At 43.3% G+C, this 26930-nt stretch overlaps 1 protein-coding gene across 9 annotated transcripts in view; it reads right to left on the bottom strand.

The window, feature by feature from the left end:
- The window catches only part of enah (ENAH actin regulator), a 95474-nt gene that overhangs the window by 20434 nt on the left and 48110 nt on the right, over positions 1-26930 (bottom strand). For all 9 annotated transcript variants that reach the window (XM_072680942.1, XM_072680959.1, XM_072680934.1 and 6 more), the window contains exons 3-4: positions 22307-22484; positions 5493-5565 (exon numbers count right to left, since the gene is read on the bottom strand). In XM_072680942.1, the coding sequence (XP_072537043.1) occupies positions 5493-5565; positions 22307-22484 (251 nt within the window). The remainder of the gene's footprint in view (positions 1-5492; positions 5566-22306; positions 22485-26930) is intronic.

Here is a 26930-nt window from a genome sequence, read left to right as displayed (position 1 = left end):
AGGAGCAGGAAATTGGTATACTAAATATAACAGATTGTCCACCGAATTCAGAAAAAATACATTCCCTTCCTAGATAGAACTGAGACTATGTACGTTCTGAGGACCGAACACATTAGGAATGTAAAAAGCATCATCCTGTCCCACTCAATTTATCTTTTAATATCCCAAATTTTCTTTCCATAACTATGAACATTGCAACACTGTCCCAATGTCCCTTTAGAAATTAGATATTTTAAGTGTTTCTGAGAAAATATGTGATTCCATGTCGCTGCTCGTTTTACAAAGCAGACCTGCATGAACGATTCGTTTCCCAAGAGGAGCATGAAAGGAATGATGAAATTAAAGTTGGTATCTACTTTCCAAAAAGGTAATGCTCTTTTAAAACCTTCCCACTTCTCACTACACTAGAGATAGAGCTGACCTTCAGTCTCGATCAGTCATCTGATTATAGCACTTTGACCAGAAGTCATTAATGCCAAGAGTCCTCAAACTCCTCCATCCCCTGATAGTAAGCAGGGCCCTTGACAGCCATTTATAACCACATGCGAGCAACCTGCTTGCCATTCCTTTCCGCTTCCCTCTGCCGGCCGGCATTGTATCGGGTTTGCATCACGGGATGACATCAGGCCTCGAGCATCCAGCCAGTTCCATTGACTGCAATAGCTAAATATGGCAGTGGGCCGTGGGGGGAGTGTGGCTGAGTGGGAGGCTCGAGGCCAGCTCCATTACACACACTCAAAGACATTCTTTCAGAGAATCCGAGCTCGCCACATTTTTGGAGATGCTCCGTAGATTAAGCGAGGGATCCTTATTCGGAACGTTTACACTGCAGAACATGACATGGCTGATGAGCACAAGCTGTTGCAGGAGTCTGCGAGGAGCACTTCGCTTCCATAACAGGACAGTGTCTTACACGCACTTCCCGTATAGCCTGAAGTCTGTAATTAGGGCACAAGCTAAAAAGCATCAACATGTGCACAGTGATTCAGGGACTAGGCTGAGTCACTCTGGATATGAAAGTCAGAAGATGAAGTCCAAATGCATCTAGTCTATATTGTTTAAAAAAAATGAAAAATAAAACAAAAGCAGAGTACATTCCCACAAAGAAAAAGATCCTGCTCAAGAACATCGGTGCTTGACTGTTTTAAATTAATTTCTATTAAATACATATTTTTAGCAAAACAGTTAGGAAGTTCAAATTTCATTAGCTGCAAACTACCACTGAACATGGCTAACACACTGATTAGAAGTAATATGGTGCAGAGAATGAAGTCAGAAAAAAATGTATACAGGTATATTTTTCAAATAATTATAAATTCAAAGATTACTTTTTCCTTACAAATGTAACCCTTTTCATAGCACTGCACCTAAACTCCCGTTTTGTCAGTTGACATTCAATTCTAAGCATCTATTAAAGTTGGTAGTATGAATGAATAGTAAAATCTACCTAAAAAAACAAAACCCAAAAAGAACACATTGTAGTTAGTTTATGTAAAAAGCTTTGTGTATGTCTTTGATACTCAGCCCCGCTTGCGGCCTGATCTGTGCAGACAACCAGGTGACACATGGACAAATTACAGACAGCGGACAGAGGAAGGACTCAGAACAAACGAGGTAGTGCTGAGGACCAGTAGTAGTCGGGGAGAGGTCTCAATAGAAACCAGGTGGTGATCAGGACTACAGACAGTTGGGGAGAGGTCTCAATAGAAACCAGGCGGTGATCAGGACTACAGACAGTCGGGGAGAGGTCTCAATAGAAACCAGGCGGTGATCAGGACTACAGACAGTCGGGGAGAGGTCTCAATACAAACCATGAGTGATCAAAACTACAGACAGTCGGGGGGAGGTCTGAATAGAAACCAGGTGATGATCAGGACTACAGACAGTCGGGGAGAGGTCTCAAAAGAAACCAGGTGGTGATCAGGAATACAGACAGTCGGGGAGAGGTCTCAATAAAAAACAGGTGGTGATCAGGAATACAGACAGTCGGGGAGAGGTCTCAATAGAAACCAGGTGGTGATCAGGAATACAGACAGTCGGGGAGAGGTCTCAATAGAAACCAGGTGGTGATCAGGAATACAGACAGTCGGGGAGAGGTCTCAATAGAAACCAGGCGGTAATCAGGAATACAGACAGTCGGGGAGAGGTCTCAATAGAAACCAGGTGGTGATCAAGACTACAGACAGTCGGGGAGAGGTCTCAATAGAAACCAGGTGATGATCAGGACTGCAGACAGTCGGGGAGAGGTCTCAATAGAAACCAGGCAGTGATTAGGGCCTGTTGTAGCCAGGGGGAAAGTCTCAGAACAAACCAGGTGATCATTAAGAGTTCTGATCAGCAGGCGGAGCATATCGAACAGGATCAGACCACTGCATCAAACACAGGCAGTCAGCACTCCCCAAGTGCATCCGGCTTTCCTGCGCTGCTATATAAGCAGCAGTTAAAAATAAGTGATGCGTCTTTATATTCCAAGATTGGCAGCTATTGATACCAGTAATCTAAACATTAAATGTAAAACTTGGCAGGAGTTAATGTTGACATACTACAACTAGCAATATTAAAAACGCCTGCCAACTGCTACTGCTAAAACACTGCTGAGCTAGATGCTGGGATAAGGTACAACAAAATAACAGAGGTCACATCTTTGGTCTTTCTGACTCCTCAATCCCATTAAACATCAACTTTGGAAAAATGTGGCCCCAAAATATGCAGGCTTACATTCAACTTAACTCCACAAGCAGTTTTTTAGTAACATTGATAACTCACACGAACCCATTTAACAGAAACCACTTTGACAACACACTCCTTTTTCCTGTATTCAGCCAAACCACTAAAAATAAAGACGACGAGGACAAGCAAAGGGCATAGCCATTCTAAAACAACTGTGGGGAAGTCAGGCTAGGGCTATTCTGTTTTCCACATGGCCTCACTATGAAGGACATGGTCTGTTATGGACTGCTATCCCCCTCCCTTTCCTATTGTAAGCACAACCACCGCAAGGCCACTGCTGTGAGCAATCGGTAAACACACAAAGGTCAATTAGCCTGATTGAGTCTCATGTGCAAGTGGGAGGGCCCTGATGCTAAGTGCTCTTCTGCCAGAGCACTTCTACTGTATTTGAAGATGATCATCCTAGACCCTTATCGCTTAATCGCACACACCGGGAAGCTTTCTGCCCAAGGCTGTCTGTCCTTGCCTGCCTCTCGACTAACAGCTCAGTAGATGCACACTGTTCCTCCCCTTCAATCAGCCTCAAACGGACAGGCTGTGGACCTTCGTTCCGTGACTGAGAAGAAGGGCACACATGCTACCAAGGCACTTGGAGAGAGGGCTGAGATGGTGTTGCTCTCTTATAGATAACCTCGGAAAATCTATCACTGGCTCGGTTATGTTGATGCGGAATGCTCTGGAATGAGAAAACACTTGAGAAGAAGGCTGCAAACAATTAGGGAGATAAACTAAAGCGCATAGATGACGAATCCCTAAAGGTTTCAGTAAACATGCTTTCTGACGCAACTGAAAAGCACCAAGAACGCCTCTCCAAGAGGAGGCGGCTCAAATGGCCTAACGGAAAGGTAACCATTTGATGTGTAGTAATAAAACCGTTGTTGGGCTGGAGCGCACATCATCTATGTGGATGCAGTAATCAGCTTCAGTTGTACGATTTAAGCATTCAGCACCAGCTCTTGACTGTGGTCTCCTTGGGGAGCTCATTGCAGGAATGCTTTTTCGTTAACAAGACCTTAGCGGGCATCAGGCTTTCTTTTTGCTTTGAAGCCCAAAGGGGAGGGAGGGGGGTGGATGGATTGGGCTTCAAAGAGGTGGTACTTTTGAATGAGGGCCAATGTACATGAATTTCTTTCAGCTTTAGTACTGTCTCTCTCTCTCTTTCTTTCTAAAAGGGGTCAGCCAGTTCATGTTCTCACCACTGTAGCCTCTCATGTTCAGTTCTATATTACAGGTGAGAGCAGATGACATGACAGGTCATATTATGTAGTGGTCAAGTTTTTCCCTCTTTTTTTTTACCATCTCAGAAATCAGATGTAATCCTCAAGACACACACACACACACACACACACACACACACACACACACCCACACCCACACACACCCCCACACACCCCCACACACCCCCACACACCCCCACACACCCCCACACACCCCCACACACCCCCACACACACCCACACACACCCACACACACCCACACACACCCACACACACCCACACACACCCACACACACACCCACCCGCAACCAAAAGGGATTGCTGTGTAAAGGTCCTATCAGATGTTTTGGCCCAGCCTTAAACTCCATTGAGAACATCTGGTCTCACATTTACCACAAATTACTGGACAAACATTTTCCCCACTGCTGCCCGACTGTGGGAGGCCATTAAGGTTTACGGGAACAGCACTGACATGTCCATGTGAAAAAGGCTGTCAGCAAGTTTACTTCACTGCTTGAAAGAGTAGAGGAACGTAGTCCATGCTTGTGTTAACCTTATTACTCACTGCTAATATGAAAATGTTTAAAAATGCTAAAATCCAAAAGCATGTTTTTGCTTGACCCAAGAGTTTAAAAAGTAAGCTAAGCAGCTGGAAGTTGATTGTGCAGGATGCTTTTTCATTTTTCAGCGTCATTTTTACCAAGCCCAGAGGAGGCATGTATAAACCAAACAAGACCAACATGGCAATAAACAAAGGAGAATCATGCTTTTATTGACAATGTTGGTCTTCATTCACTTCTAACCAGCAGATCTACATAATGCCAACAATATATGACCCCACACACAGCAATGCGTTGAAAACACATTGGTCAACATATCGTCGCTGTCGGACAAAATCCCTGTATCTCCATTTTAGCTGGTTTTGACTGACATAATATGAATCTGGTAATTGTTCTTTACATTGTGTCAGAATTTCATGATGAATGGACCACTAGAAATGCTCCAAAATGGCTTGAAATAACATTACATTCACTTCTGATATCATCATTTACCCTGCTTGAAAATGTGGGTTTTGCCCCATCATTAAGAAATTTGATCTCTGGTGATGCTACAGCCATCTGAAAGTTCAGAAGAACATAACTGGCCTTGCTCTCCCTGGATGGGAAGGATGGTTCTCCCTCTCCCGCTCCCACCTTCACTCAGTAACAAGCTAGCCAGCACAGCCATCAGTAAGCGGACATAACAGAGCTCAACGTTTGGGCGCTCCTCCAAGTATGCTGCGATGCTGAACGATCGTCAAAACACATGCCATTTCACACTTCACATGCTTGGTAGAATCTCATGTGAGGGGGGGGAGCACTAACTAGTTGGAATGTGAGATGAATAAACTAGGGATTGTGAAATAAATGACTGATTGTATAATAAAATAAATATCAGTATGGCAAAGTCCAATATCAAGATCATGACTAATAAACATCATACTATGCAGCCCTCTGATTGGATACATCTTGGGTTAAATCTTCGATCCTACAGTCCAATGCTCACCTTCTTTGCATTTCCAGCTCCTCCGGCGAAGGGCCATTCTGCACCTGAGGGTTCTGTCTTGGCAACGTAGGACCTGCACAGAGGGAGAGGACAAATCTGCATTAGACCTTAGCTAAGAGTACTAGGACTAAGGGTACTACAAACCAATGAATTATGTAGAGAGACAGGTTTCTGCAACAATGACACGTAAACGTAGGCTCCAAGAAAGGCAGAGTCAAAGAGGTTATCCGATCTGAGAGAGTGGGGAAGCTTTTATTTATTAAGAGATGTACCCGGGCTTGTCCAGACGTGACACAGGGGACACTTATCTGGAGGAAACAGAAGAATCTAGAGTAACCGGCAGACAGATCATTTGTAGCCAGTTGTTCTCACACGCACTCTGAATAACACTGGAGGAACGAATTAATCAACACTGTAAACAAGGAAATTGTATTTTAGTCATGGATAATCAGATATTTGTTTACTTTGGTAAATATATGTATCACAATATGCATATAATACATAATACACCAAGAAAATATCTGTAAAAAGAAATGCGCCAAGAATCAGTGTGTGTGTAGAATGTGTGTGTTAGCAGCCTCTTATTCATCAATAAATCCCATGCTAGACGCGACTGAGTGTGTGTCAGCATTCGTTTAAGTAGCCTCATTCTATGCTGTGTACCAACAATGTTCATCTGTCCAGTGTCCACATGACACAGCAGCATTACAAACTACAGATTAATCAATAGCTAAAGTAGGCAATGTGCAGTGACTTAATAGCCCAATTTTACAATTTTCCAGGACAGCAAAAACATTTTTCAGATGTTTCCATGACGGGAATACTAGTCAATAAATTTTTGTTTTTGCCTAATTTTCCAGGACACGTGAGAACACTGAAAAATTACATTCTTTAATAAATGTTGACATAAGAACATTAGAGATTTAACAAGAGTGAGATATTAGTAGTATGTTGATATCACCTCAGTTCGGTTGAAAATGACCCTAAAAAGACAACAGTAGACCTCCAATCTGCTATTCATTACTATGCAGCAGTTTACAGACTGCTGTTATCTCTTACTGTTCTCACCCACCATATAACACAAATGCATACCATGATGTAATTTATCACAACATGTGCGCAAACACACGCAGAAAAAAAGCTGAGGTGTTCATTTCACATACAGGGTTTGCCACTGAACGCTACTCAACAGCTGGTGTTTGGAGCACGTCTCTGGCTTTGCTTTCCGACGTGAGGGGTAGCAGGGCTAATAAAAGCTGAACACTACCACAGGCTGGCCTTGTACCCCAACGCAGGATCAATGCCATATTGAACAGGTGAGAGAAGTCTGTTTGCCCAGTCTGGAGGTGAGACTCCTTCCACACTTCATTACCAGACTACCAGCGACCTCTCCCATTTCCTGTTTGGTCTCCTCACAATGTGGGGACAAGGCCACTGTAAGAAAAAGACCACTATGACCCTTATACAAGTGAAAAGGTTGGGGGGGGTGACCCCACAACACCAGCACAACAAGCTTGTGTTTGCTCCAATGAAGGTCTGCAGTTAGGTTCATCAATAATGTGGTGAGGGCCATCATCTCTGGGCCACTACACTGACCACTACAAACGTAGCCTTGCAGCTTATATAAACAGAGAATATGGAATTAGATATGTAATATGAAGTATATGATGCAAAATGAAGCACTGACTGATCAGCTTTGCTTGGCCCTTGTTATAAAACAGCCCACTCCCAAATCAGGGGACTATAACTCACAAACTCACAAAACCAATAAGCAAACACACAAAAAGAGTGAAATCGTGTCTGTGCCTGTGACAGACAGACATGACCAGACTCTGGAGATCCTCCCTGGGGATGATCTGCCAAGTCCTATGAGGCCATTTTCAGTTTCTGATTGCTTTCAGGGCTTTCTGCCTTGAGGCTTGTCTTCTATACGTGAAATGCAAGCGCAGTTTGGGTGACTCACTTGGCAGTCAAGAAAAAAGGTCTACTTTTAAGCCCTGATAAACTCCACAGCTGCCTCAGCAGAATGTTTTAGGTGGTTGCCCTGATGTGAGGTGAAGGACCAGTGCAATTAACTCTCTGCTCTTGAGGCTAACCAGTCGTTCCTGTCTGGTGCTAAAATCTCTAAGGTAAAGCTATGGACCTGCATCCAGGAACACGTTCTTGATCTGTTTAACAGTTTCTTGACAACTGAAATATTCCAGTCTTTCTTGGCATTTTGTTTTCTTGCATGAACTAACGACGGAACGGCAGAGCTTCGCAGTCAAAATGGCCAATTGCTTCCTATCTCCCCTTGCGATCGTTCCTTTTTACGCTAAAAAATCTTTCAATTCTGTCAAAAGACACGGTCAATGTCAATGGGGAGTTGTTTATGAGCATGTTCATGATGTACTGTTTGCCTATGGAGGCACACATTCATTGGATTAAGCGGGCTTGGCCATAAACTCTCAAACGCAAGACTCCACATGAGAATATTAAGTTAGAACTGAGCCATCTGGATAAGCCACACACTAATCAGCTCAGCTGCCACGTTTGACCTGAGCATGCTCCGTTCAGTCCCATGTCTCTTGAATCCCATGCCTCCACCTCTCTGCTTGCGTTCATCCACTGGTTGGAGGCAACGTTCAGAACTTGCGATGCAAACAGTGCACAGGAACAGTGACATAGTAACATTAGAACATACCTGCTATCCTCAGTGTCCCAATAGTTTTGTCATACGTGCAAACTACTATGCATTTTTGCTCTTCATGACATGACCGAGACAAACATTCCTCCCAAGTCAAGGTAAGCACTAATTACCAAGCCCGACATCTAATGAGTCAGTTACTCGGGTCAGTCACTCATTCGCTGAACACCAAGGGCAAACAGTGCCAACTTGGTATTGTAACCATTTTATAGCGCCATGAGGTTGCAATGGCCATCTACACTGTAGTGCTAGATAATTGACCCGCTCAACACAGACAAATGAGACAACAGCACTCAGAGAATGGCTGAAATCCAAAAAGCACTCAGCCTCATCTCTGATGGGTACTGCTCTTCCATCACGTCAGTGTGGTAACGTACCGCTATTAGATCACACAGATCAAGATATCTCCTTTGTGCTTCACGAACATCTTTATGCTACGGCTCAGAAAACCAATATTAAAAGGGTTGGAATCGCGTAAACACAAGCATGCTAGAGGTACCCACCAAAAAAAAGATTGCATGTTCATCACAGGCCCAATTTTCACCAGCATAAGACAACACACAGGCAGAATGATCATGAAACAACACGAAGGATACACTCAAGATCCTGTTACTTGCAAGGGAAAACAAACAAACAAAAAAAATAGTCATACATGAGATGAAGGAGACGCCAAGCCTCTTCTGGCAGCAGATGTAGCGTAGCAGTCCATTCTGGCAGTCTTTGGGAGTGCCATTAGCAAGTGTGCTAGCAGCACTAGCATGAGCCCCCAAACCACCTTCAATGGCATCAAGCGACCTCAGGGACAGCAGCATGGTGTCCAAACTATCCTGTCCTGGTAACGCGAGGCTGGTAGGCAGGCTCTGTGTCGTGACGTCCAGCGTTTACTGAGCAGGATGCGGACTGCTCATCGCACTTTCCGGCCCTGATCAATTATTCATGGCTGGATGGGCGAAGGGCAAAATAGTGCCGCCCTTCAAATCAGATCAGCCGCGCTGCCTTCGGTTGGTGGTAGGGGATGTACTTGTCAGAGAGGTTAACCCCTTCATGGCTGGCGAGGGAGATAAAGTAGAGAAAGAGAGCCCACACACGAGCATGCATGCGGACACCTGCCACATAACACAACTTTTACATATGACTGTAAATGTAGTTTCTGAGCCTCTCTCTTTCACGGACAGCGAAGTCTATTCTATTCCAAGTGCTTTTAAAGAAGATCTTGAAGGAAACTTTGTATTAATCTTGGCATAGTTGAACAAAGAGCTCAGCACATACCATAAACCTCAAAACACTCTTCATTCAAAGTAGGCTGCAAAACAGGCCAATTCTAAAACCCCAGGAGTGTTGCGTAACAGTCTTGACTGGTTATATGTACACCCCCAAAATTTGCATGCATCCAGCTCACTAGCAAAATCTCTTTCGACAATGCAGCAATGATAAAGGGAAACTGCAACAGAGAGCCAACCAGCTTTAGCATCTTTTCAGCTGGCCAATCCCACATTGCAAGACAGGATACCACTATAACTATCTGTGATAACTTGGCAATAATTACAATAAATGCCTACAATGTTCTTTTTACAGTGCTTAAGCTTTTCTAAGGTATGTGGCCACCATCACAATAGTCCAAACAGGTCAGAAGGTTCTGAGCCATATCTCATATATCATATATAAATATATAAATTTCATCATTTTTGGAACTCTCCAATTATGACAGCAGAAGAGCCATTCAGCCCGTTAGCTAAATATTGGCATGTCTTGCTCCCCCTACAGTCAGAAAGTGTAACTGGAGCCACTTCTATAAAACACGCTTTTACACATCCATTTCTGGACAATCTGAAGTTTACTACTAAGATTCTACTCAGGTTGGGCAGCGCTACGCAGTTCTCACGAGTGCAGCCCTTCCCGCTTCACCCAATTTACATATTGCAGTTAGCAGCAAGCCAAGCCTGGAGTAGCTTCGACAGAGACGCTAACCTCCCTTTAACAGGTCAGTGAAGCATCAACATGATTTTGAAGTTATTTTAAGGTAAAATGCTACATAATCCTGCTGACCAAGCAGAATGAGCGATTGATCCTTTAGTATATTTCATAATTACTAATCCAGGAGGAGAAATACTGCATCAGCTGCTTTCAGCAAAGACCTGAGCAGCTGAAAACTACACAGCCAAGAGATGGACTTGAAATCGAGTAAGTTAACCACAAAGAGAGGAGAGAGTCAGACCGTGTCTGTCTGGGGAGGGGGAGGGGGGTAGTTTCAGAGTGTCGTAGGATGAAGTGAAGTCCTGCATCCATTAACTTTCTTTACCCGTCAGCAGAGCCTCACTTATGGTTGCGGTGTGAACGGACAGGAGGCCATTTGACACGCTCTTAGAAGTGGCCGATTACAAACCCAGGAAAGGCAGCAACATGGTGGTTTTAGAAAACACGTCTTCACGTCACCCTGAAAGAGCAGTTATCCTGGACCTCCAAAAAGCAGTCGGAAAGGAGCAGGTGTCAATTTTAAACGGCCCATTATCTCCAGTCTGAGGCTGCAGCATCTAAAACTTTAGATCTTCCATCAAACTTTGCTGTAACCATGACTGAAATTCCATCTCCTGCTGCAGAAAGGGTCTCGTGGTCTGCTGGTAAATTTGTCAACGTCAATGCCAACTGGTCTCCGGTCGGTATCCTGCTTCCGAGGCTCATTTGGTGGGCTGCGTCAGACTGATTTATGACAACTACGAGGAGAGTGTTAATTCTCCGAAGTGTTACACAACAAATCAGGGAGACAGTAACACCTTCTGGCACACTGTCTCATTACCACACCCTTAGGCTGTCACACAGCAAGTACTACATGCAAATGAGTCCCAAATTGCTGGTATGAATCTCGCATCTAAGCACTCAAAACTCGCTGCTGCGTCTTCCGATTAATACCACCATGAATTCGGTGAAAGGGGATGAGGCGGCCTGGTTGACGTCACTGCAGTCTGATCCCTTACACTGTACTTCCTGCTCAGGCTGAGACGTTTAGGGTTTAAGACAGTGAAGGTTTTCACACACACACACACACACACACACACACACACACACACACACACACACACACACACACACACACACACACACACACACACACACACTTCTGTGCAAAGGTGAGCCTTCATATTTACATATGATATGCATGTGGACAGTTTGAGCAATTTATTAGAATACATTCAACAAAGTGCTGCTAAGTGCAATTCGAGGAAGTCCAAGATTTACAGCTACCATTCAGTACAGAGTTCATTTACTCAGTACATCAGGTGGGCTGCTGGTGTAACTGAACAAAGTCAAATTTATTTGTATAGCACTTTTAACAACATAAAAACCTAACACCCCTAGTAAGCATGCCAAGGGTGACAATGGCAGGGAAAAACTCCCAGGAGAAAGAAGCATTGGGAGGGACCTATCCTTCTCTGATCAGAACTATTTATAACTTATTGATAAAAGTCACCAAACCACCAATAAGACCATGCTCTATTGCCCAGGTGTGCTGATTTAATCATAATATTATAACATAATAATCACAAACATTATATATATATATATATATATATATATATATATATATATATATATATATATATATATATATATATATATATATATATATATATATATATAAAATAATGAGCTGCTTCTGAGTGTCCGAACTGCAGAGTCACTCGCTGTCTTCAAACACAGACTGAAGACCCACCTCTTCAGAGAATACTTGGGCCAATAGCAGAGTGGTCTACTTATTGACTTGTGTTTAGTAGTGTCTAAGATTAGAGGTATCTTTGAATTATTAGCCTATTCAAACTAGCTGAGGTTATTCTTCAGTAAATAGCAAAGCACTTTTGTAAGCTTCTCTGGATAAGAGCGTCTGCTAAATGTAAATATAACACTCATTTAAGTTCATTAAGGTGCTTTCAAGGACCGATTCTGTATCAGCTGCCTCATTAGTTTGTTTCAGTCTAATTGTGTTAACAGGCTTTGCATGCTAAAAATCACAACAATGTATTTATCTGCTGTGTCATGAGTAGTCATTTCTAGTTTTTTGGTCATTTCCTTTCCTTGCTAAGCTCAGCTGGCAAAACATTATGAGCAATCAACATTCATAAAAAAAAGAAAAAAGAAAAAAAAAAAAACTTTGATAAGGTCATTTTTAACTATAAAAACATGCTGTCATTCTTAATGCAAGTTCGCACGCTGTACAGTTTTCCAATGAGATTTAAAGCATTTGTAACCAATTAAACTAATTAGGAATCAGGTTGTGCAAATTCAGCATGCTACATCAACAGAACAAACTGAATGCTGCAATGAACGCTGGAAGGCCTGTACTGAGCCAAACACCCAAACATAATAATAATAATAAAAAAGTCACACATTAATTTCGTTATATTACTAGATACATTATACATTATATTACAGGAACACACCAACGACCGTACAACTGTTGCCTGCCATGTCTCAGTCCATAAGAAAACTAAGCCCCTGTTAACTTGCTGCCACAAGGTGCCACAGTTATTATTGTGATTGCGATTATTATTATTATTGCCATAGTATTGGTATCACATTGAGGGTGGCACATTGTTTGTAGGCATAGCTTGCACAAGTCTCTGCATCTTAAGAGAAACGAGTAGAAATGAGCACTGCTAGTGCACTGAAGTCCATAACTGTGCACCTCATGTTATGAATATGGAGACAAGCTATCCACAACACGACCCCGTATTATTTATTATTATTTATTATGTATTTATTGCAAATTTACACAATACTATGAACAATTTATCTTCAGATTTCACTGTTCAAATGTCAATAAACTTGTTATAGTAACTTGTTAGTAAAAATGTTATAACTATTCACCACTAGTCACATTTGTCATTTGTGAGAATAACCCTGTTATATTTATCCAGTTAAACAACCTGCTTCGAACATACCCCGAAAAACGTTAGTCAACATGTATGGTGGACGCTAGTCTGTATGTGGAGACTGACTGTCTGCCTGCCTTCTGAGACATTCAACGCCGGAAGCGCCTAGAGTATCCCACACGACAGACACATTCAATACCCCAACACCTCACATAACCTGGGTCCTTTTCTGAGCCACAGGGGGAGACACGGAGTCTGGCAAGCACCAGGATTGATGTCATCTTCTGCTAAAAAATCTGACATGGTTCCAATTACTGTCTCGAACAACTTATCCAGGATCACTTCATCCACCCCTAACCCCTGACCATGACCACTCAGGACCAGTCAACAAAAACCTGCTCCTAGTTTGGCTGCTGTGGCTATAAGGTGCCATTGTGGTTTTTCCAGGCCTGGCCGCAGAGACGGTATATAAGGCACCACCTGATCCTGCCTCCGCTCCAGGGAGGGTAAACGGGAGGGGAGGAGGGCTGCTGATGCAAAGTCACCTAATAAAAGAAGTTCTGCTTAGAGACTGTGCGGCTGAAAACCGCCCCCAAGAAAAGAAAACATTTTATTTTGTGGGTCAAAGGTGCCCCATGGCAGGCTGTCTGCGGAGCACAGAAAACAACCACTGCTACCCTCCAATTTCTAAATACATGCTAGGCTAGGTCCAGCAGCAGCAGCAGCAGCAGCAGCAGCAGCAGCAGCAGCAATCCACACAACACTTTAGGGATTTGATACTATTTGGACTATACGATCTTGATATGACACCTTTTTAATATGCTAATATGTTAATGCTATATATGTTAAACATTGTCAGTAGGATACCGTTTGCATGAATTTGATAGGACATCCTCAGACACCTCATTTACAGTGGCTTCCAAGGAGGTCCCGATGCCATGAGAGTACCTTATTTTTATTTATTTATTTTATTTTACCCCCAGATTTAGCCAAGTCAATTAAGTCATCAACTCTCTAGGAAACGCTCCCGACAACGATACATGTAAAGTCAGCACCACTGCCAATTGGCTTGGAGGAAAACACTCTAGCTCTAATACATCAGCGCTCAGAAAAGGAGAGAGCATGGCGGACTCTGGCTGATGATGGGGACCCGGCATACGAACCTGTGATCCTTGCTCCATTAGTCTGCTGAGCCACACGGAGGCACTGAACGCACCAGTTCAGTGGTTTGAAAGCAAAGAAAGGTAGGTGGTACTCCCCCTGGTACAACTGAGCGTTTCTGCTGTAGCTTTGTTTCTGATCTACCACAGTTGAAGAGTACAGATATGTAGAGGAAAGGAGCCTCAAACGTGGTCAAAAGAATTAGAACCACAGATATGCTACGTTTTCATGTCCCACTTGCGTTCTGATAAACCTCACTGCTGCGGCCTGTGAATAATGTCAGTTAATGGTGCCTAGAGAACAAGAAGGCGCTCTCCTAGCGACTCCCATCAAACAGAACACATTAGACCCTCAGATTAGACCACAATTGTTGTTTTGCTGAATCAAACTGGATTTCAGTATGATTTGACATCATCCTATTTCATACAAGCTATGCTCATCAAGAAGAATTGGGACCAACTGGAAGAATTGGTTCTAGGTAGGAGAAGAAGAAAAAAAAAAAGGCTGGAAAGTGCAAAGTACACCTTTTCTAGCCATGGGAAGTTGAGAATGGGAAAAAACTGAATTTCAACAGGGACTAAATTGCCTAGCATAAGCAAGATTGTGTGCGAGTGTCCATGCTTTGAAGAGCAGAACATCTGACTCAGCACACTGTTACTTCAAACAAACATTGTCTAAAGAAGTGATCTAGACAGAGAGACAGAGAAAGGGAAACAGAGAATAGAGAACAGAACAGAAAAAAAACAAACATTGGAGAACATTTTGTTCAGTCTCTTAAAATACGTTAGTTTGGTAAAAAACATTCAACACACAGGCAGAGGCAGTAAAAAAAAGGTCCATTCTAGGACCCTTATTCAACGTTATTCCTCACGGTCTGTGAAACCGGCGGCACAAGCTGATGACGTTTGTGCCACGCATCAAAACAAACTGCAATACTGTTCAAGTTAATATATGCAGCTTAATTCCGTTGTAAAACCTCTCGGAATTTACAGTAAGAAGGTCTTCCTATAATAAAGACGTCTAAATGAACCTCTTAATAGCTTTTCATGCACTATTAAAAACCCTCTTCGCCCTGGCCCCAGACTCACTCCTCAAGATGATCTTAGCATGGCTGATCTTCTGCTGCTGGAAGCGGCACACTCTGGGGGCAGGCATGACTGCCAGCTGCCTGGGCTCTGGTTCTCTCTACCGAAAACTCCCAGCCTCCAGTTCTTCTTCGAGAAGCAAGGTAGGAAACGGGCAGCTTCGCAGCAGACCACCTCAAGCAGAACCGAAGATTGAAGCTATAATTAAGCCCTATTCCTACCAAAACAAGACCACCTCCAGGTCGGTGGGAGATGCAGCTTTGCTAAACTTCACTCAGTTGCTTTGAGACAGGGGAAGAACTGGACAACACCCGGCGATGAAAGACTCTGGGTCCGAGAAGCATGAGCTCATCAATAAAAGGTTTACCATATGACGTCATTTCCCCTCCTCATTCCAGTCTCAAAATGGCCTGTTGCTGCAGTTGAGATCATGTGGTGTCCCAAGTCAAGAAACAAAACACATACCAGACGTGAGGTACCCTACACCCACTTCCACTCCCTCTTTATGCCCCCCCCCGGGATCAGGCAGCCAAGCCAAAAACAAACTCTTTTTGGTTTAGGAATCCTACGAGTCAAGTGACAAACCATCAAGCATGTCCTGAAGGAACGGCACCTTTAAGCATCCCTTGAGACGGTAAGCTGGGCAAACACCTGTCCCCAGATACCGTAAAGTCTGAAAACATGAGATGACCTTTACTTGGAGCTCCAGACACAGTTGGGCTCTGAAGCGGCAGTAACTGTCCGCTTTGTCTCGGCACAGATGAAGTCATTCCATGCCACATAGTTGACCCTTATTCTCCTCTGTCAACAGGCCATCACAACACAGTATTTATATCTCCAAAAGTGGCACATACATCTAACTTCTGACACATGATGGCTAGTGTGGCTGTGGTAAGCCTACAGGTTGAGGCAGAAGGCTATATGCAAGCCAGTGACCGGTACCTAAAAATAAGAATCTCAGTAAGGTGTTGATGTTCAGTTGAAGGATTTTTAGCCTCACGAGTAGGCAACATTCAACCTTCCCTTAGCTGTTTTAGAACTGGGGGGGGGGGGGGGGGGGGGCATAATCTCTACAATGTAATACGATTTAGGTACATGGAAGTGACATACTGTGAACCGTAAACACTGTTGTATCTTCCTTCAAATGCAAATGCAGCAAGACAAACATCTTAAAACTGTTAAAGTAACAGTCTTGCCTCATATTTTTGGCCTAAACAATTCACATACATCCAGCACACTAGCAAAGGCTCTGCTATCCCTAACCAAAGCATGGTAAACTGCAACAGCCACTTCAGGTTAATATGGTGGTGTTGATTTTGTCAGTTTTCCCGAGACCATTTGCCACGATTGCGCATCACTAACACCAGACTCTGCTAGATGTCGGGAAACGGGTCGCTATGTGAACTAGGAGGCCTTGTGACCACGGCTTCCCCTGAGGCATGATCCAGGGAAGGGGGGAGTCAAAATCTGAGCACCACGAAGGGAAACCTGGGTACATGAGAGTGGCTGTGTGAGCTAAACTGAAAGCTAACTAACTGACTGGCCTCACCATCTTTTGAGGCCACCATAAAAGGAAAAACCGCCCGTTTCATTCTAAGGCCAGATCATATGGTTGTAAATGGCCGTGTTAAAGTCACATACCTTGTATGCAGACATCAAACCAAATTTAAATATACCTTTAACAGCTATCAAACTTTTCTTGTTCCTTTCTTTTTCCAGGTACTCACTCTCTTGCTTTTGAAGTCCTCACTGTTTCCCTTTTAAGGAAAAGCAATAGAGCCAGAAAGTGAGTAATAAGATACTTGGAGTGACCTGAGCTGAGGGGGCCTTTGATGCATTTCCACAAACCTAGGTCTTCCTTCAGCATGCAGTTGTGTTAAGGTGGTGTTTCGAAAGGCATTTCGCAGTGTGCTAGGCATGCATACATACATATATCTGTGGTTGAGCTCAGGTATTGGAAGCAATCAACCTACATCTGCCGCCAGCACTACAAGGAACGTCCTATCCCAGTGGTAGACCACAAACACCTGTTCAGCTGCTCCGACTAACTGCTTGCTCAGTCATACTTACATTTTTACAAGCTAATTCACAAGAAGGAGGGTGGAGGAGAATGGAGGACAAAACTAACAATGGTTTGATTCATCCTACCTGAGAAAGAGGCACATTCATAAACAGCTCAGGTGGGCCTTTAGGGTGTGGTTAGTCTGGGGTTTGTGTAAGCCACTATCAAGCATGCTTGTCTGCTTACCCCAGCAATGATAAACAACCAGAAGTTGGGGCTTGTTATGAAGGCCCTGTGTTCTGCTGGCAACAGCAGTTATTTATAAAATGCCCACCAAATCTCGCTCCCTGTTTCACATCATGCATGTGACTTAGCTAAACTTATCGACAAACACACACAGGATTTAGGAAGAACACCACATGACATACCTTTCAACCCCCAGTCTGGCACACACATGCAGAGTGGGCCCTCAGGGGAAGGATGATAAATGCTGCATAGATACAATAAATGAACGTAACCTTCTCACACACCCCCCCCCTTCCTCCTCCTCCTCCTCCTCCTCTTCCCCTACCCTTCTGCTGTTTACTCCAGAGACAGACAACAGCATAGAGTCCACTGCAGAAAGGGATTACTAGCATAAACCAGGCTGCAGCCAAAGCCACAAGCCAGCGCATGACCAAGGGCATAACACATCAAAATATGTTCATCAGATCCCCAAACAGGAAAAGACAAAAGGAAGAATGACCACACTGTTGCTGCTCCTGTGTCCGTGTTTAGACAGGCTAGAATAAAAATATCTTCTTGTTGTGTGTGTAACCAAAGTATTTCAGGGCTCTGCCTCAGGTGACCAACTAGGAACATGTCACTGTGGACAAATCCTCCAGTCAACACTGCGGTTCTGTGTTTATCCAACAGGGGGCGATGATAAAGTGCTGCTGTACTTCAAAGGTTTCCATCATCTTTATCGTCTTCTCGCTAGCACCCTCACAAGAGAATAAGATCCGGGAGGCAATGTGATGTGTCTGTAACTACCATAAGCTCATATTTGGGGAAATGGAAATTTGGCCTTTTGAGGAGCATCACAAACCGTTGTCTTAATGAAAGAACGCTTGCTTTGATACATCAGGTTGATGCGATATGGATACTGGAATTCACCCTCAAATGTACAAGGATGTAGTGCTGGCTCAGGTCGCTTCCTGTAAACACAATTTTGGCTGACTGAGCAGGTCCGAATCAGCATCAGGGATTCAGAGAAACACACGATACAGTATATTCTATATTCTTTACCTTAGCAAACTGCAGTTTTACAGCTTTGCAGTCTATTGTGCATGAAGTATGTGCATGCTGGCCATAAGCTGTAGCTCGAGAGGTGCAAGAGGTGACGGACGAGCTCATGGAAGGTGATGGAATCATCAATCAGCCTTAGTCTGAGCTAGTTCATCCCTGTCTCCTTCCTGTGTCTGAGCACTTAGGGGTGTAATGACGAAATCACAGTGCTGGGAGGGGGAAAGTTAGCATGTGCTTCTCCAAATCACATGAAGCCAGCAAAATGCACCTTCTTAAATTGCAGCCAATATAACGTCATTAGAGGAGAGCCCCAACTGTCAGTTCTTTTCCATCAGGTAATATGTGATGGTTTTATAATTAATATATTGTTTTGTAGTGCAAATTGTTAAAAACCTGGGATTCTGTGGTTCGAAAAGCTAAGCAGAGGAAACTTTTGGCTGGAATCTAACTACATAGTTCCTGCAGTAGTTTGGACGGTTCCAGCACAGTGCTTCATCCAACTCCACCGCTGCCCGTAAACAGCTTAATGCAGACAATGGCGCGCGAGTGGGAGAGAGCCAATTAGGCCATCCAGCAAAGGCTGAACCGCCTGGGAGCGTCCTGCTGCCTGGTTCGGCCAGTTTAACAACGCTTCTTTTTAAAAGAAAAAAAAAAGAAAAAACAACCTTCACGCCAGAGACCCGAAGGCATTGTGCTAACTCAGCAGAGCTAGCAAGCTGCATGCTCTGAAACTAAACCCAGCCACTGAAAAACAGGGAGAGGGAAAACAGAAACCATGTCATATGTGGAGAAAGAGAGAAAGAGAGGGAGAATGCAGCTTGAGGCAGAAGGTTTTCAGCCGAGACATCCTTAAGCAAGGGAGACGTGACGAGCGTGACACATTTTCCCCAAAGAGATTTGGAAGGTGAGATTAAAACACCACATAAGCTAACGTTCTCCCAGAGACACAGACTCGCACTCATTATAGTGGCAGCTGTAGATAAGAACAGGCCAGAGCTGAGCACCTCGCCTCACTCTCCCTCAGCCACAGAGATGTCTTCTGCCTATGGGCTTCAATTGTGTGATAATCAGCACATCAGTGAAGAAAGCATAATTAACACCACTTTGCATAATTAAGCACATCACTATCAGGTAATTAATAGATGGTAATACGGAGTGTGGATCTGCAGCTTCCCGGGGCGATAACAGGAGCCCAGCAGAGTGAACGGATCACTCTCCATGCAGAGAGCAGTGACGAAGAGCTAAAGGGCACAGAGAAGGGTAGGAGAGGCTGCCTGTGGATGCCCATATGATGGAGTCAAACGGAAGACGGGCGAGGCTTCTCATGCACTCAATGTACAGACATCTCGCCTTCCTTTCACGCTGCTCTACTTTTACCATAAAAGAACGGTTGAGAAAAAGCTCATTTATACCATTTCTTTTTTTTTTACTTCCCTCCCTGATGTAGAGCTATGAGGCAACTGTCGCTAACCACTAGAAGCCAGTAGTGAACGGATTTTTGCAAGTCCATATAAAAGACTCGCAACCCGCTTAAACCACATGCAGGTATTCTTGATGTGGTTTAGGACACGGTACTTGGCTGCTATTACTATATATAGTATCTGAATATTGTCAGAGCAGACCTGGCTAATCAAATGCATCTTGAAAATTTGATCTTCCACTGAACTGCTCCTTCAATGTCTGACTACTTGCTTAGCACTGTTAGCAAAGTCCTTAAAAAAACTAATATTAATATTTACTAATATAGTAACAAGTATTAGCACACAATAAACTCAGACCTCATTTACAACATTCAGCTGCATGCTTAATGAGTAGTCTTGCACTTGTCATCTAGGCTATAAAAATCAATGTCTATCAAGGAACTAAAGGATGCAGAGGTACTAAGAACTCTCTCCAGCTACAATTTCACAAGCCTTCACGTTTCTTTGACAGACTGACAGTCACCAATACTGAACATGTGTTTTTACCCCCCCTCACATGCAGTAAAACATTCACTTGCCACTGGCCCACTGCTGCATTGCTGGTGACGGACTTTGGAGAACCCTCCTGTACACATCGCACCAAGCAGGCTTATTAAGTTCCATAGCCAAGCGCAATCTCAACATACAAGCAGCTGAATTATCAATGCATTACTAAACATGTGTAGATGTAGAGGTTAACATATTACTTAAATTCCTGAACTTACACACAAATTACACAGGAATTTCTGGACAATCTTCAGAATGCTAACTCACTGAAGCATCCACTGCACAAAAGCATGCACCATCCAGACCCTCAGTAAAGTGGTGTTGCCGTTACTGATGAGATTGCATAGCGTCTAAAGGTTTAAACCCCTGAAAAAATTGAGTCACATTAAGTATATAATAAGTAGAAATGGGATGTAGCATTATTCCTAAGGCTGCACTGCCCTTCAGTTTTTTTCATGGGCAGCGTGTTTAGGAAAAGGAGCTGCCATCACACAGTTTTCCATTTCAGTCAAAAAAAGAGGAAAACCTACAACCTCTTTCTTCCACGTTGTTCTAGTGTTCCACTGATTACTCTACACCTCAGGATACCCTGTAACACCTGTTGATAGTGGTAACAGTAGTTGAGCTGTGAGCGCTAACTAGCTCCATATACAATACGGAGACAATCATCTCACGGCAGCCGCCAAGCACAGCTCAGAAGCCTCAACACACGCCTTCCTGAAGTAGCAGCATTGTGCTGTTAGCCTGCTAATGTGGGAGACACAACGGTGCAATACGCCACGGCTCAGGATTCACTGATTAAGCATATCTTGGCAGAGCGGGAGTGCCCTGGACCAAAACAAAGCCTCATCTGTTCCTGGTAGAGCAGCAGGTCCAGCAATGAGCTGCGCTGGCCTGCCGAGAACAGTGGGCTCAGTATGGCTGCGACACCCTGCTGTGACCACTGCACTGTTTCAGGCAGGACAGACGAGAGCAACAGAAACACACACACACAGCTATATTTAGGCATAATTAAGGGACTTTTACAAATTTTCAAGATTGAAATACTACACAAATTAAAATGAGGTTCTCTCCCTCTTATTAAAATGGTAATCCTCATGAGGACCACAGGCTCCAGAGGTCCCCAGCTGTAAACTGGGCAAACAGGCCACACACACACACACACACACACACACACACACACACACACACACACACACACACACACACACACACACACACACACACACACACACACACACACACACACACACACACACACACACACCTCTATACATATACAAAACTGGCACAAGGAGCCCACACATGCACACAAACAGCAACCAAAGTCCCAGTGACCAGCCCCAGTCAGCCTAATTACAGTTAATTGAGCACAACAGGCTGAGCCAGGCTGAAACTAAACACATGACCTCACTAACTGAGCGAAGACAAAAGTGCAATTCTGCTCTGCAGAGCGCACCAGCGCAGAACACCAACAATTGCAAATTATTTTCAGAGTAAACAAATTACTTCCCAGCTAAGCAGAATAAACGAACAAATATCACAATATAATAAATATGCCTACCTTGTTCCGTTACACTGCACTAAACTCCGAAGGCCTTCACGGATTAAGAACCGCACGGCGATTTCAGTAATTTCCCTTCCTACATATTTTACGAGCCTCCACTAAGCTTTCAGCCTGCTTAGGATGAGCGCTATGAAAAAGAACACACTTGCTATGGATCCTGCAGCTACTGCCAGAGCTGAGAACCTTCGCCTCACCTGCATCCTGAGAGTTGAGCACCTCCAGGGCGTGCATCATGGCACTGGCAAACACATTAGCGTCCTCCTTGCTGCCGAAGTTAAGGCCGTACACCTGCCGGGCGTCGCGCCACTGGTGGAAGGTCTGCGTGGCCTGGTTATATTTCAGCCCCTTGGGAATGGCACAGTTTATCACCACCTGCCAATAACAGGAGAAGAATGCGAGAAACACAGCATTAGACTTGAACTATTCTTCAAAGCTTTTTCAGAATCAGATTTACAATCAGATATTGTTTCTTTAACCAATTATATGCTGATATCGATAGGATTCAAACACCAGTATGCATTTGCAAATAAAGAATCATATCTGATCCAGCAAGTTCTGTTGGTATGCCTGTATCTGCACTGGAAAACTGGTTCAGTTTGACAGCTATTTAACAGAGACGTAGTCCAGATGAGCAGACCACATCACTTTAGTAACTACAGATATCATGTTAGCATTGACTGGTATCAGTTTCAGGTCAATAGCAGCAGAAATTAAGAATGAATAAAATGCAGTCTTTTTTTTTTTTTAGATTCTCACTTTAAATGAAAGCTTCAATGAAAAATAGCTTACTTTAAAAGTTTACTATATTTTAAAGAAAAGTGCTGGCTTGATTTTCGATTGGACGAGTATCAGTTAAGATTTAAATATCAGCGTTGGAAAAGTGGTGCTGTGCCACCCTTTAAAATAAATGCAAATTCATTTCACCCTAAAACAAACAAACAAACAAACAAAAAAGGCCTGCTAATAGAACGGGTCAACACGCCCAATGCTAATCATCATGTAGATGGGTATAGCCCCCAAACTGTTACATAACGGTCTAGACTCATTTTGTATACACCTAATGCACCAGTGAAAGCCTACTTAGGCCTGGTCAAATCTGGCAAAGAGCTGAGCATCAGCAGTACTCGACAAAACGAGTGGGTATAATGGGTATAACGCCTAGTAAAGTCAGGACAAACCCTGGATACAATTCTACCTTAAAGGATCCCTTAATTGTTTGTATAAAGAATCAAGTCAGTGACCATTCATTTTTTTTTCTGTAAGATGGTAGAATTGGTTGGAGTAACTGTCTCTACTGTCCAGGATGTTTTTTTTTTTACTAGATTCCAGGAGCATTGCTGTGAGGATTTCATCACATTCAACGACAAGAGTGTTCGTGAGGTCTGGATGTTGGATGATTACAACCCCACCTCTTCCACAATACATTGGACGTAGCACAATCCATCATTCCAGAGCTCAATGCTTTAGGGGTTTTATGTCCCTATAGCCCATAGGTGTCAGAAGGTTCATGCTGATCTGCTGTGGAGAGTCCTATTCTACTGGCAGTACATCTCTACAGGGAACAGATGAGCTGAGGGTGTGCATGATTAGAAGTATCAGTTTCAGAAAAAAAAATAGGTAGTCTCCTACTTCTACATATAAACACCTTCAGAAGACAAACTTGAAGTGTCCTCAGACTGAGAGAGCACCCCCCCCAAAAAAAAAAATCCTCTAAAGCCTCTAAGAGCTCTCATGGTCAGTACAGGTTTTGTGACCGTAAGAGTAGAAGGGTCAGATGGGAACAAGCAATGAAAGATGACTCTGCATTTCATCGACAGAAACAAAGCACTGTGCAGTTTGTGACGCTCCCACACCACATCTCCCTTTATCCTTCATACGCCTCTCTGAAGAGCTCCCTTAGGATGACCCATAGATTAAAAGCTGCTGGATACAACACATCCTGCTGTATGTATCCCACCTCAAGGACACATTCGTACAGACAGCAATAAAACAAGCTGGTTCTGAATAACTTAACTATACAACAGAACAACAACAGCAACAACTTCATAAATTTTAGATTTGGTAGCAACAGTGATGGAGCTACAGGCCCTGGCTGAAACGTCAAACACCACTTTATGAACTTTCCCGGAGTCTCATGGAGACATCGTTACAAACCTCGTTCAGTGCTTGGCTGCTATCCCAGACGTTCCCATTTCCCCAGCTATCGACAAGAGCAGTGCAAGTGATTACGGCATATTATTAATGAGACCCTGGACTCCGTGCTATGCCATCACAAAAGCAGAGCACCTCTCCTAATGTGAGCACATTCCCCTTCGTTTAGGCCTCAACAGCTTTAAGAATTCATTTAAGCAAGTTGCCCATCACAACATCGGACTATTGAATTCAAATGGGAAAACTAAGGTCCATTCGTTTTGTGAATGACCTGCGATATTTGCAAATAGATCATTTCTGCATTAGCCCAGTCACACAAGGCAGGTATGAATGTCAGGTCATTTATCAGTCAACTGACTACCCCCATCGTGGTGTCAAACATGAAATATGTGTCACCATCTGGTGTGGTGGGTGTGCTTCTGTGCACGCATGCTTGGCTGCGCTTCAACACCTCACTCTTTTTGGCTAATAAACTGCGTCCAGGATGCCTTATCAAGTAACATGTCAGCAGGCTTCCCGGGGTTTTTATGCACTTCTCTCTGTCGTAGTAACACGATGAATGTGCATTTCATTTGCATATTATTAGATCAGGAGTGCAGGCTTTCTGTAAACCAAGAGGGATGAACAAAGCGCTAAGCTTTTAAAATGAACCAGTGAGTCATGGGATAGTGTTGTCGCCACAGTAATGTAAGACAATTCTGAATTATTAAGACGCGTCAAGTGCAGCGGTGTGTCATTAAGCCCGTAAACCATTTAACCTGGTGTCACTTAATGGGATTCCCTTAAGAAAAAAGGGATTTTCTTGGATGTAGTTGGCCTTCTAAGGCTTTAGTAGTAAAAGGACTAGGATAGATTAGCAAGTGTAACGATGTCATATTACAAAAAAACTCCACTACAATCTTCATTAAAAACATGTTAAATGTTTTTTGCACCTGGATGTTGAAGGAGGCTTGCGGCTCTTATCAAGTCTAAGGGGTGCCCTATTATAGAAATGGTGTATTTACCTTGGAACAGTTGAATTGGTACATGTATGTTACAACCTGTGAACCTTTGAACCGGTGGCTCATCATTAAATAGACAATCTAGGACCAAAATAGAGCTGTAAAATACATCAATCTCAAACCCCCAAAACTGGTACACAACAGTCTAGACTTAGATTTTCACTGGTGCATTAGGTGTATATAAATTGTGCTTAGCCCTGGTCAAATTTGGCAAAGACGTAAAACGCAAAGGCCACCATTACCGCAAATATGCTGTTGTTAATACTTTAGACAGTGCTATCTCAAAAAATGGCTTACATTCGTAAAAGGGCAGAGCATCAGCAGGGTCAAGGTTTACATAAAGGTGCCAAGCTAAAGGTGAACACAGCAAACCTCTGTAGCTAGCTAACCACACTGAGAAGACACCAAGAGCACAACACATCTGGTCAAAAACAATGTTAGACTAGGCTAGTCTTTGCGGTTCCCATGAGCCGTCCCAGTGATGTAAACCACTCGATCAGAGCATCTCTCTCCCTCATCTCTCTCATATCATTAAATAATAAAAGGCCAAATCATAAAACACATAACCTTACAAATGATCTATATGCAAAAAAATATCAACAAGGACTTGCAAAACCAAATAAACCACTAGCACCACTACGGGCTTGCAATGTGGATCATGTACAGTACACACTGATGTGTATTAATTAACCCTTACTAAACAGGCACTAATGACACCTAGTTTAAGCATTGATATTTAAAGGTTGCAACATGTTGCAACTGTATGTTGCAGCTGTACAGTGAATCCTCCCATAAATACTAAAGATAACAAAGATCATTCTAAAATGTTATCTGAATGTCCAATAAATGTTGGAATGCCAATTTCTAAATTCTCTACTTGATCACCGTTCACATCATCAATAAGGTAAAGGGACAGAATGAAGACACATTCAATAGACGCCAGGGTTAGTTCATTTATTTATTTATTTATGAGATGAGAGGGAACCAAAGCACTGTGCAACTACGGAAAAGAGGTATCAACATACAAACTGGTAATCCACCTCAAACAGCAGTCAACACAGGCTGCTCCAAGACACCGCGCAAAGAGCGCACACACTAACCAACCCAATCTTCCTTCATGAGTAACTCAAAGACCTCTGCTGGACAGCCACCAGACAGAAACAGGTAGACTGACAGACCAACCTCAAGAAAAACAGCCTCATGCGCTACTGCTGTACCCAATTAAACACTGGAAAATGAAGTTACACACTACCAATGTATGCCAAAAGATCTAAGACATTAGGCTTTGAAGCTTTTTCCTTTCCAATTCTGCTGCAACACATGATTCTGTGAAATGTAATCTGGACGTGTAAGGAAATATGCTCTTAAAGAGGTCTATGAACACATGCAGAGAGAAAGTGATGGGGAAAGGGAAAAAAAAAAAAAAGAAAAAGTGGAGCACTAACCTAAGTGCTACCAATCAGTGCAACTGTGGATTCACAGTTGTGGAAAGAAAGACTAATGAGGCAAACATATATACAGTTCCTGTAAAGATGACAACACAAGCTAAGCTTGGTAAAACTGGCCTTTTAAGTGTCTCACTCGGATCATTATAGTATGCTAAAAATGGCGTTTGAAGAGCATGCATAGCTAATGAATAAATAAACACACAAAACAACAAAAAAAT

Source organism: Salminus brasiliensis, chromosome 1 (genome assembly GCF_030463535.1).
Source record: "Salminus brasiliensis chromosome 1, fSalBra1.hap2, whole genome shotgun sequence".
NCBI classification, from domain to species: Eukaryota; Metazoa; Chordata; class Actinopteri; order Characiformes; family Bryconidae; genus Salminus; species Salminus brasiliensis.
This window is presented reverse-complemented; position numbering and strand designations above follow the sequence as displayed.